At 41.8% G+C, this 12,892-nt stretch overlaps 1 protein-coding gene across 7 annotated transcripts in view; it reads left to right on the top strand.

The window, feature by feature from the left end:
* Positions 1–12,892, top strand: part of OSBPL5 (oxysterol binding protein like 5) — a 138,251-nt gene that overhangs the window by 85,957 nt on the left and 39,402 nt on the right. For all 7 annotated transcript variants that reach the window (XM_063398143.1, XM_063398141.1, XM_063398145.1 and 4 more), the window contains 4 exons: positions 4,248–4,328; positions 4,970–5,071; positions 6,656–6,859; positions 12,602–12,686. In XM_063398143.1, the coding sequence (XP_063254213.1) occupies positions 4,248–4,328; positions 4,970–5,071; positions 6,656–6,859; positions 12,602–12,686 (472 nt within the window). The remainder of the gene's footprint in view (positions 1–4,247; positions 4,329–4,969; positions 5,072–6,655; positions 6,860–12,601; positions 12,687–12,892) is intronic.

Below are 12,892 nucleotides of genomic sequence, written 5' to 3' on the forward strand. Positions count from 1 at the left end.
GGATCCACATAGCACTATTGTGAGGATTCTGCCTGCTCTCTTACAAAGCCTGGCAGAAGTGTTAGGGTATTGTGATGACTGTTAACAATCAGCAGTGAATCTCCAGAGCTCCACGGCTGAGATGAAAGTGAACAGAAACTTAACTGGGATAAAAAGTATGTTTTTGAGTACAGTACAGCCCCTTGTCAGTGGCAAGGTCGTCACTCACTCCTGAAAAGGACAGGTTTGATGAGAGAACTGAAAAGGGACAACAATTTCTCTCTGTGCGAGTGCTACAGCATGCTCTGGTGAAAGTTTTTGGCAGATTAACAGACTTCCCTCTTTATGGGAACCAGTATATAGGAAGCCTGCTTACTGCTTTCTTATTAGAATATTCCAGTGGGCTTTCTCTTTCTTTGAAAAGGCCACAAATTCCTTACTTTGCCATTGTACAAAGTCTCATCTGTGGCCAATATTGTTCACATGTTGCTGCGGAGAGCAGGGGCCAGATTCTGCTACCCTGCACAAGCATTGTCCCAGTGTCCTTGCAAGACTTGCTGTGATGACAAATGGTTTTTCTTCGTTTTCTGCCAGGCTGAGAAAGGCAGGGCAGTGGAAAGACATCATTAAATGCTCTTGATGTGTCTTAGCAATGTGAGACCCTGCTGTGTCTTGGGAATCTTTAAGGCTGATGGCCCAAATTGACTGAATCTTATGTATGCCACAAGGTACAATCAAAACCATTAACACAGATTAATGTAAAAATATGAAATCATATTACTTCAAGTCACTTAGCAAGTTAATCCTGGGGGAACTGTCATTACTATCAGCAGCAGCTGGACCTATGATATGCTGTCCTGGGGCTGTAGATCCCATCTGTCCTGTGAGAAAGCAGGAACTTTAAACCCAGAAACAAAATGCTGGAGATCACCAGTTTCCTTGCCAGCAAACTGCTGTTTAGGATCAGTGATGGTGCATCCTCATATGCATAACAAGAGGCAAAATCTAAAGGGAGGAGCAAGCAGTCTGCCTTGTTGAAAACCAGCTGGGGAACTGTCAGAAGTCCAGATCAAGCACATCTGAAAATCTGTCCATGGCTCCTAGTTAAAACCATGTTAAGTTGTAGTAACATTTACTCTCTCTTCACAAAGCCTTTTGCAATCATCTCAGGGAGCTATGGTATTGGTCACACATTTGGTAAGTACATCACAATCTTTGGGACAGAAGCACAGAAACTTCCCATGCCTAGACATTCTTACATGGGCAGTGTGTACCTGTGCTACTGCTTCTTTCTCATCCATTCTGGAGCCTGTCTTGGTGACCACCATCCCTGTGGCCCTGTGTCCCCTTACAGGCCAGGTTCACAGATTCAGCATGTCCCCCCAGCCTGGGGGAGGGAGTGCCTGAAGGAAGCAAGTGGTTCAGGAGCCACTGCAGCAGCCTCCAAAGCTCTTCATCCAGCTGCTTTAACTAAGTGAAGGACCAGTTTGAAATGGTTTCAGACAAGTTCCATTGTATTTATTGAGCTCCTAAAGACTGTGGTAGTGTCAGGGGAGATTATCCCTTCGTCAGCTTTGTGTGCTGTGGTTTGATGGTGTGCACAGCAGTATTGGCTGGAAATGGGCACTGGTGTCCTTGGTCATGGAGTCAGCTCTCCCAGAGAGTCAGAATCAGTGTCTGTCTGTGTGAATATCCTAGGTTTGAAGTCCTATGCTTGTTCAACTCTATTTTTAGCATGATCCCGAGAGACTCCAAGGAGGAGCCAAGTGAGGGTGGTGAAGCAGTGGAAGTGCCTCTGTCTGTGTCAGTGCCAGTTCCCCACAAGCAGCAGGTCTAGGCTCAGGTTTGCTGGGGTTGTTGGAAGCCTTTCTGAATTTAGCTGCAAGCAAATCTCCCCAAGCCAAGTGAGTTTAGTGGCCAAAATTTCATTCTTTATTTAAGCACTAAGGCGTAATTTTCTATATAACAAGCAACTGTAAACTTGTTTTAATTAGTTAAGCAAAAAGCATTCTTTGTATCCTGATGCTTTGCAGACACCTGAGCAGTATTTCCTGGAATCTTGGGAACATCTGTGCTTTTTCTGCCTCTCACACTGGCTAATGAGGACCAGTACACAGTGTTTCTCTCTGATCTCTCAGGCCGGAGGGAGTGAGATCTCTAATAAACAATTGGCCGATAGTTGTGTCTCAAGGACAGAGCATTCTTCCTGCTAATTGGGAGAAAGGGGCAGAATTCTTTTGACTGATTTCAGAGGACACACATCTCAAATCATGAAAGCATAATCTCCTGAAATACTGAAGGATTCTTGCTCAGAGATATTTAGACACTTGAAAATGGTTTTTTCATAGAGAAAGGCTTATAGCTTATCTCCCAAATGTCTAAAACTGCCCTTTGAAATGTGACAAAGACCCTGTGGGCAAATCTCTGCTCAGACGTCACATCTGTGCAGTGGTCCCCACCATAAACGTCGTGTTGTTGCAGTTCCAAGCACAAAATACGAATCAGAGACTGCATTGCAGGCAGAGGAGGCAGGCTTAGCTTTCCATGAAAACAGAACCAGCAAATGTTGAATAGTTTTCAGGAGTCCAGGAGATGGGCTTTTCTTTCAGTGGATCCAAGTTGACTTCTAAGCTAACAGTCAGATCAGGGCTCTCACTGGCCTTTGTGTGTCATCATAGAGTTTTCATTTCTCTATTTTTAAGTATCATGTGTAGTTTTTGTTTTAGTGAAAGAGTACTACAAGGGAATGTGAGAACAAGTAATACGTTCCACAATGACTGTGGTTCTGTTGCAAATTGCACCTTCTGCCCCTGATTTCTAATTCTGCATCATCTGCAAGGAGTTTTGCTCAGCTGAGCAGGCTCCTTCTCTCCCATTTTTGTTCCTGCCCCCCTCTCCAAGGCGTAGTTGATGGCCTGTTTGCTGTGATCTGGTCATGCATTCCTGTGTTTTTCTCCGAGTCCTGTGAAAAGGAATGATCTGGCTGTCATTGAACATTTTCCCAGTCACACTAATGCACTTGGCTAGCATAGTTAGTGGCTGGAGTAGCCCAAGAGATTTCTGTGTCACTGACTGGAAAAAGAAAGTGGGTCTCTTGAGATGGAAGGTGCTGTAAAATTATTACATCAGTTTGTGACATAAAGGAGACAAATTCTGAGAGCCCAGTGGGTTTGTTTCACATCATAGCAGTTAATTTATAAATGAGAAATATATTTGATACTTTTTTTCCTTAGTACAGCTCATTTTTGTGTCACTCATTAAATCAAGGTGGTTGAGGGCTGAGCTTTTCTTACAAAACTGTCGTGTCCGAGTGGGAGAGACAGTGCCTGACCCTGAAAGATCATAGTCTGAATGCATCAGACACATGAAAGGTTGAAAGGAAGAGAGGTACAGAGAGAGAAAGTAACTTCCCCAAGGTCACATAAAAAGCAGCAGAGTCCAGACTGTACCATCATTCCTTCATCACTAACCCTGCCCAGGTTTTGTAAAATTTGCTGACAGAACCTTTCCACGTGGGGGTCCTCATTGTGAGCTGGGCTCTGGAGAGCTGCACTTTTAAGCATACCTTATTTTGGTAACAGTAATGCTGTCATTGTGCCTAATGGAAGTAAAGCATTCCTGCATCCCATCAGCACAGTCATGAGACCAGTCTGTAATTTCTGAAAGTGAATTTAAACAGCACTGACACTATCAAACATGATTTGAGGTGACTGTGTATATTTTGTGCTTCACTTTGCAAGGCCAGGATGAAGGTGATTTCCTGTATTACCTGTAACACGATTAGGTCATTTCTTTCCCACCCATGTTTTTGGACATTTCAATCAGTGCAACAGTCATTGCAAGTATCAAGTCTAGTTCTGAAAAATCTATAACAAATTCCCCTTAAGTTTTATTCTAGTAATTGAAATGCTTTCTGATCTGAACAGAATTGGGCAGTTTTCAAAATTAGAAATAATTTTTTGGCTTTCTATTTTGCTTTATTGTTTTGTTGTCATTTTTGTTTATTTTTTTAACCAAGATTAATGTCTGCATGGGAGAAATACAAAGAAAATTTGGTGGGGAATTTTCCAACCAGCCATGGGTATAAAAAGGAAGTTTGGACTGCACTGTAGATATGCATTTTGTGCACCTGCTTAATGTTCCACTGCTGAAGTCTACAATCAGCTCTTTCATGGATTCCTGAAAGTTATAAACAACACTTTATTGGAGCATAATTTGAACATCTTCATGTTAACACATTCCTATTTTCTTCTCTGTCTTTTATTTAGATCGAATATAAGCTTTGCAATGGATCTGACAAAGAGTGTGTGTCTCCCACAGCCAAATTTATGAAGAAGGAGACACTGAAGGTATGTGTGAAGCAGGCAAATCAGCTGACTTTCTGTTAAAAAACAGATGGTACCTTCCAAACAAACCATTGAAAACAAGCCAGAGGCATTTCTCAAGACCCAGAGAAGCCTCTGAATCTTCTAGGAGTCATTATAGGCCAAGGACATTTACAGGCTTAATACACAGGATTAGATGATATACTGCAAGCAGAATGGATCAGTGTAATTATTTCACTGTGTTTGTATGTTCTGGAGCCATTAGGCATCTCGAGAGAATTCTAATCCCTCACTGCACTTAGGACAACTTGCCTAGGCAGTCTGAGCAAATTGTAGCTTGAACACTTGTTTGTCTACCAAACCAAAAGTATACATGAATGAAATTAGATTTCGTTTCTTGGATTTGAGGGGTGAGGAAGACTGGTATCCAGCCTCTTTCTGTTCTGCCCAAAGAAAAGACAAACTAGGTTATGTTTAATGAAACTTCAGGAGCAAAGAAAATGCCTCTCGTTATGTTTTTATTCTTCTTTGGGCTCGTTTCTGGGGAACCTGTGCTGGGTCAAGTTCTTGCTGTGCTATACATAACTGTCCTTAATGCATTATGTTCTTTCCTCCCCAAAAGAGGCCATGATTACAGCTACTATATTTTCTCTGTTCTCAACCAGGTACAAAAAAAAAATTACAGACAGGAGAAGAAAAGAGCTACCAAACAACTCTTCAGTGCTCTGAAGGATCCCAGTGTGGTGATCACAGAAGACTGGCTGAAGGTATTTGATACAGACCATTTGTTCTGAGGCTGTGGGAAAAAATAAGTGAGATCTGCAGTAGCTGATGTGTCTGAGATGTATGCACGATCACTTTTTTAAGTGAAAGAAGACTGAATAGCTTCAACTCAAGCCTCATTTAAATAACTGCTATAAAAGTGGAACTGTGGGTATTTACGTTCCACCTTAACTCAATTGGTCTATTCCATGTCCTTAAGCAGCACCCAGGACTCAAAAAGGGCACAGTACAAAGGGAAGTGATGATGTTTCTCTCTTTGTTCCTCTCTGAAAGACTCTGTTGGCCTCTTCCCATAAATGTGGTTTTGTACTAAAGAGGGAATAGACTGAGTAACAGCCTGAAAATGGGCACATACAGCTTGTTCTATCGACAATTGGATTTTCTGTTGTCACAGCACAGAATGAAACATATTGTACCTGATGACAACTGCAATTTCTCTTTTTGCACAGACTCAGGTAGTGACAGTTTCTCATTGAAGTCCTGAAACTTCTGTGTGGCAAAGTAAATCTGGATTGACACTGAGAGATGAGCACTGGTTTTCTCCTCCTTTGGGGCCATTTAGTCTTCTCAAATAATAGTGAATGGGTTGAACCTTTTATATTATCAAAACCTAATTTCCAAACACTGCCTAACGCATAGCTCTTAAGAAAAATGAAGTAACTTAAGGATCTCATTAAACAATGCAGTTGCATTTGGTTAGTGGTAAAAACCTCCAACGTTGTTCTGCAATTATTATTAGAGGTCAGAGAAGTGACATACTTGTGGTTTATTTGAGAGGTTAGATTGGCAGCAAAGTATTCCTGTTGTGTTTACTGTTAATGAAAAATAAATACTGAGACTTTATAAAACACAGAATACCTGTTGCATGTTTACTGTAGCTGGAAATTTCTGGTGAGCTGCAGATAAAAACAGAACACAAAAAAGACTTGAGGTTTGGCCTATGCACACTGAAAGCAGGAAGACCTTAGGCAAAATCTAACCTTACTGAGGAACTTCTCCATTCAGAAGCTGTTATCTCTAATATACTCTTATCAGATTTAATGTCTTCTATACAAGAGAGAGCTGCATTGAGCTCGACAGAGAAGTAAACCAGCTGGAGACAGTACTGTTAAAAATGGGGTACTTGACAAAACCCATTAATAGCAATATTCTGCAGAACACTATTAAAATGACTTATAAGTCAAGTTAAACTAGCTATAACATTTTTATATGCAATGTTCTAATTGGCATGTTCTCCATGACTATTAACAGATCATTCTCACATGGGCCAGCAGTGCTGATTGCCTAAAAATTAATCAAGCTGCTAACACTGAGCTAGTAATAAAAATAGGATGAATTTTAAGCCAGTAATAAAAATATGAAGACAAGATTCTGATAGCCACATCTCCAGATTCTGAGATTTTGCTATGAGGTCCCTAGGACTGTTCAGAGAACACCAAGTATTTTCCTTAGCAAGTGTATCATGGTGCAACCTTGGAATAAACATACTGGAAATACTACACAAATACTGAATAAATGCTGGGTTTATTCTAAGGAGCAATGTAGATGCACTTTTTTTGTTCTTCCAGATTCGTGGGACTCTAAAGAGCTGGACCAGACTATGGTGTGTCCTGAAACCAGGAGTGCTGCTCATTTATAAGACGCCAAAGATCGGACAGTGGGTTGGAACAATCCTGCTCCATTCTTGTGAGCTGATCGAGAGACCCTCCAAAAAGGATGGCTTCTGCTTTAAACTCTTCCATCCTTTGGATCAATCCATCTGGGCTGTAAAGGTAACAATCCTGATGAGTCCAACAACCTCTTCTTGGTCACCAAAGTTTCTGGGCACTGGTATTGCCTAGCACCAATATTATTTAGTTATTCAGTTGCTGTTAGCAACTGAATTGACTGCACAAAAAGATTAAAGATACCAAAGCTTGATCATTGAATCAGATCAAAGAGACATAGTCCTTGTGCTTAGTTCCATAGATGTATCATTCTCAGTGTACAGATGCCTGCATAGACTGAGGAAAAAGGAAATGTGTTAGTGCAGGAAAAGAAGTTCAATACCTAGAAGCTGCCTCAAGCCATGACCTACATGTTTAAAAGGAGTTGGGCATAGACACAGTTAACTAAAGTCCCCAAAACAAGGACACAGAAAGCACCTAGTGCTTCACACAATTCTGGGGAATGGTTGGCAAAGTGACAAAAAAAGCAGGTTTATAATTTGACTTCTTTTTTTCTAATGACCCTGGGATTTGGATTTGTTTGCAGTGGGTTTGGAACTCAGTGTTCCGCTCAAGCCTTGATTGTTGCACAAAAGTGGGACTTCAGATAGCACTTATTGTCTCTTCTTTGAAATGGAAATAGCAGGATTTTCTCCACTTCATTTTGAGTTATTCTTGAGGCTGAGACAATCCCCTCCTGTACACACAGTGGTTCCTGCAGTGACCTCTGGATCTCCCTGTAGCAAAAATGATTAATAGTTTTTCACACTTCTTGAAATAACTCCCTGCAAATCTTAAAGAGCTGTCTTCCTTTTTCTTCTTTCCTTTAAGAAGAGGCAAAAAAAGAAAAAAAATCATGTAATGCCTATGAGCAAAGAGGAGGGTCCCAGTACCTCTTGAGAGGCACTGAGAGACACATCTTTTGGATACCCTGAAGACAAAATTTAAATGTTCTTGTATTTTTTTCCCTGTCAAAAACAGTGACAAAAACAGAGTTACTGCAGGCATAAATTCTCTAGGAGACATCGCAAGTGTAAATAAGGCATTACGAGCTGATGCCTTGCTGCAAGGTGGCCAGCAGAGGGAATGGAAATGGAAAGACTCACGAGAGAGCAGTGAAAACACTTGTCATGGCATCAGAAGTTCTAACAAAAGGGAGAAGCCCTGTGGGAGCAGATCAAGCAGACACACTCCTGTTCATTGGTGCAGTAAATTGGACAGTTTTAAGCACAGCTACACAATCGCTATAAAAAGCCTTTCCATTTTTAATAAGGTAGGAGGAGAGAATTAAAATTAACCTCAGCAACCAGGGGTGGAGCTGCTGATTTCTGCCAGCAGCTCAGCTCTGATTTGTGCTTAAATGCATTGCATTTCCTTAAAGTTCCAAAGGTTTCATTGTCACTTTGCTTCTTACTCAGTTTTGAGAGTTTTGATTCTTTTTAAATTTAGAACATTCAGCCAGGAAGGTTGTTGCTGATTTACTGTCTGTCAACAAAAGCATCCTTGTGACTTGACAGGTCAACTGAATTCTTCTGAGAAGCACAGTCAGAGGAGGTAGTGAAAAATAGAATCAAAAGTGCAGTCAGATACTGAAAGGCAGAGTTGCTGACAGATCTGAAGTGTTGCACTAGGATGCCCTTCCTTTGATATGAAGCATCCCAAAGAAAGAGGAGGTTTTGTCAATATGTGTATGCATTTAAATATGTTTATCTAATTCTTGTGTCTCTTGAGAAAACATATGATAGAAATAAGAATTAGCATATTAAATGTGAAGGGAGTATGTATCTGAAAATGTTTGTGTACTAGAGGAAGTCCAAAGAGGTTTACATTTTAAAGTCAAAGTAACATTCTGCATCTCTTGAGACATATTTAGAAAGCCACATTTGAGCTGCATAGTAGGATACTCCCTGAAATCTGAGTTCAGCCTGGATTGTTGTGTGTGATAGATGCTTCCAGCCACGAGGCAAACACCAAAATACACATCAGGAAGAAATCCACCAGTGAGCTTTTTGATGTCAAAGAGGCTGTCTGCACTCTGTCAACCATTTAAGGCTGAAACTGCTAAAAATACTGTTTTATGTCATTTCACAGCCTCTTTTTAAAGCAACTGGAGCAGAATTGACTGATCTACATTGGTTGTGTATAACTATGCAAAGAAAGTCTGTTTCTCATGAAATATGAAATAGATTGACCTGAGCTTAAGCAAAATGCCCAAGTTACTATCCATCGTAATAGAAACAAGATCTGGATGAACACCTTTCATTCTTGGCCAAAATGACTTGTGAAATTTTCAGGGATTATCCAGATTAGAGTTGATGGTCCAGCTTTCACTCTCATCAGTGGATTTACAGTTTACTCAGGGTAATTACTGAATATCTTTGTACGTATTGGCCTGGCTGCCCAGCAGATGTTTGGAGCTAACTCTGGGGTTCAGCCCTGGAACAAATGTCTGGTTCAGGCACTGCCATAGGCTTTTATGGTAGTACTAGCCAAATAAATTCAATGTGCAGGCATTTAACTTCAGTTAGAGCAGGGTGAGATTTTGGGGCACCTTTCAAGATAAGATGAAAAGGCCATGGCTTATAGCTGAAAGCCAAGTACAGGCACCAGTGTGCTCTTTCCTATAAAGCTCTCTGGGGTCTAGAGCTATCTTAGAAGCATATTGCTGAGGGAAAGAATTCTTTATTCTGTACTGCTTCCCTGGCTTTTTGAGAGTTTCAGCCCTAAACTTCTTTGCAGTGCACATGAATTAGACCTTTTATGTATTTATTCCATCCAGGCTTTTGTAAACCCAAGGCCAAAACCATCAAGGTCCCAAAATCAGCCAGCACTGCAAGCAGCAGTAAGAAAAGCTTCCCCCACACACTCCAAATGCTGCTGCAGAGTCACTTTGTCCAATGTGTGAAGGCAGTGTGATCCCACTCTGCTCCTGGGAAGAGAGGTTTTTCTGAGGTGGCTGCAGGAGACTGGGGAATGCCAACCTAGTAATTCGTGTGAGGGTGTGGATGTCTGTCCTCTTGCTTCACAGAGGGAGTGTAGAGCTATCAGCTGGCAGGGTTTGCCTGCCTGTCCCAAAAGATGTCCTGGAATAGGTTGTATTTCCATTCAAGTTTGCTCAGAAGCTGGCTGAACAGCGTGGTCTGGGAAGGCTTTCATTATCTGCAGCCTGTTCTGACATTTATTTAGAACATTAACTAAGTTGGGATCAGACCCACTGCACCTGGGAAAATGTGTAATTTGAGTTTTGTTATTTGTAAGAATTTAAGTCATTCCTTTAAAGAAAAAGTTCTAGTAATAGTCTTGCACTGCTGCTTTTCTAGTTGTTATTCCGTTCCAGAACACAACAGTTTCATCTTCATCCTTGTGGTTATCCACAATACTGTTAAGGAGATTTTTTTTTCCTCCTTTTTTAAGCTTTGTTTCATGACTCTCTGAGATGTCTTGTCATACTATCCAAAACTGTCAGTACACTCCATTTTTCAAAGCCCAATCTCCCCCTCTTCCCCTGTTTCATGATGTTTTTGAGTCTCAGATCAGATGTAAAGATAGGAATGATCTGAAGGTGATCCTTTCGTAGTTGTGCCACACAGGGGCTGCAGCTGGGCTCTGGGTGCAGTTGCAGCTGGGGTAACACTTTTAGTGAGAGATGGTCATTGGCATGATGCTCAAAGGCTGGGAGACAGAAAGCTTTGTTATCTCTGCTGTGCAGATACAGAACATCATTTACTCTGTGCAAATGTTGGTTTTATTTTCATGGCCTCCTCTCTTCTCTTTTTCTGTTGGAAATGGCCCCCTCCATGCATGAACATGCCTTACTGTTGAATACTGTTGAATATGTTTCCTTGACAGAGTGACCTGCTGCTTCTTGGGTTAATCCTCCTGAATGCCTGTTAGAATCTTGTGCTATCCCTTCCTTTCCATCTCCCCTTTTTTAAAAAAATACTGTTTCTCTGTATCTGTACTGTTAGGTTGTGGGGTTTTTCCTCAAACAGAGCAAATACCCACCTATGCACTAAAAAAACAAGTAATGGTGTTATCATTAGTTCTCCAACTCAGCTGCAAGCAGCTGAAAGGAAAAATGCCATGGGGAATGATGCCTGATTGCGTTAATGTCACTGGTAATGTCTTAAGCTGCTCTGCTCTGGTTTACAAATCAAATCTCAACTTTGCCAGTCCTGACTATTAAGCCTTCAAACAGCCATCATTTTGTGAACCTCTTGTGGGAGAGGGGAGGGGAAGGTAAGTGAGTAAGAAGGATCCCAGTTTCTCCTGGCAGCAGAGGAACCCTGCAGATGTGAAGGCAAAAACCTTGACTGGAGACTGTTAACAGTCTTCTCAACATTTCATCTTCATACACTCAGATACAATCTGATGCTTTCCCTACTCCTAATTCTGGCCAAACATTTTTTTTCTGAGTATAACTTAAAAACAAAAATCCAGATAATGCCACTATCTAACTGTGAAGCAGTTGTGTACCAGAGCAGTTATCAATAACAGTTACAGTTCCATGCTTACCAACTGGGAGGGAGAAATCCTTCCTTCTAGGAATATGGTTGGATACTATAATGGCCCATGTAAGGGAGGAGAGTAATGGTCAAACTGCAAAAATCTGCCTACAGATTTTCAGCATTGTGTGGTATTCTCTAGAAAGTCAAGGGAATGCGTATTGGAGCATCCTGGAGAAAACCTCTTGCCACCCCCTGCAGGTGACATAGTGGTCACACGAGTATTGGTGATGTTTTCTGCCCTGCTTTTATTTCTGACATAATGTCTGCATATTTGAAAAAAGAACAGCTTTTGTGTTATTTTTTACAAAGTGAGGAGCAGAAGGAGCTGGACAAGGCTGGGTCACTTTGAAAATGCAATGGAGGAGGAGGGATTTCTATTTATTTCTGTCAGGTTATGGCACAAAGTCCATAACATGAAGAGTATGAAGCTGTGTTCACTGCATGCAGGAACTGCTTTTTCTTAGCATTTTCTGGAGTTCAGAAGAAAGGGAAGCAGGGAGGAGATCAAGGAGTTCTGCTCAAAGAAGTGTCTCATCCAGGATGGACTTTGCTCCCCTGGGTATCATTTCTGGAGGGTCATGCTGAAAGCGTGGTAGCAGGATGTTTAGAAGACACTTGGGGTTTTTTGCCACAGCTTCTAAACTAAAGACAGCATAAAATGAGCAAAGCCTGAAGGGGCTGTCACCCCAGGCACCACAGCATAAGGATTCTCTGGATTTAAAGGACTGCAACCCAGTAGAATGTGCCCATGCTGGGGCACCTTTGGTCCTTATTTTGTGGTTTTCCCTTCTTCACCTTCCCATAGACTCAGGGTGGAGTTTCCCCTTTGTTTGCTTCCAGGGAGCTGCTGCTGCCTCTCTGCTGGAGGCACTCACAGCACGAGGTGTGGCTGCGCTGCTTTTGTGGTGAGCTGTGAAGGGTGTTTCACTGTGAGTGTATCTGGCTGCAAGCAGACCCCACCTGCACCTCGTGGAGCAGCTCCTTCTGGTGTTGCACAAAGGTTTGACTGATTTGTCCCAAGTGACAGCAATAAGATTTTTCCACTCCTGCATATCAGAATGAACACAGCAGGTTTTGGGCTGAGCATAGGTTAGGCTAAACTCCATTTTCAAAGGAGCTCATTACTGCCTTGGAGCTGCAGCAGCAATAATGTGATTACTAATCTCTCCAATTACCCCACCTGTTCCTGCCTTCTTTCCTATCACAAGCATACACACTCTGCCTAGAAAGGGTGGAAGAACATTGACCAGTCCATTGCAGCATCCGTGCCTTACATCTTTCTGTCTGTGTGCATTTCCAGGGACCAAAGGGAGAAAATGTCGGTTCGATCACTCAGCCTCTTCCCAGCAGCTACTTGATTTTCAGAGCAGCCTCCGAATCAGATGGTAAGTTTGGGGTTTGTTTGCTTTCTCCAGATAGCATACTTATACTTCCTGCTAGTTAAGAAAATAGGTTAAAAAAAAAAAAGTGTAAAGGAAAAAATGGTGCCTCACCCAGCTTGAAATACTGCTCTTAGCAATGGTTGGAATAGGTCAAGCAGACTTCTGGCACGTTTCATTGCCCTCACTGAACAGCCCCTCTCTGGCCATGT

This window comes from Prinia subflava, chromosome 5 (assembly GCF_021018805.1).
Source record: "Prinia subflava isolate CZ2003 ecotype Zambia chromosome 5, Cam_Psub_1.2, whole genome shotgun sequence".
Classification (NCBI taxonomy): Eukaryota; Metazoa; Chordata; class Aves; order Passeriformes; family Cisticolidae; genus Prinia; species Prinia subflava.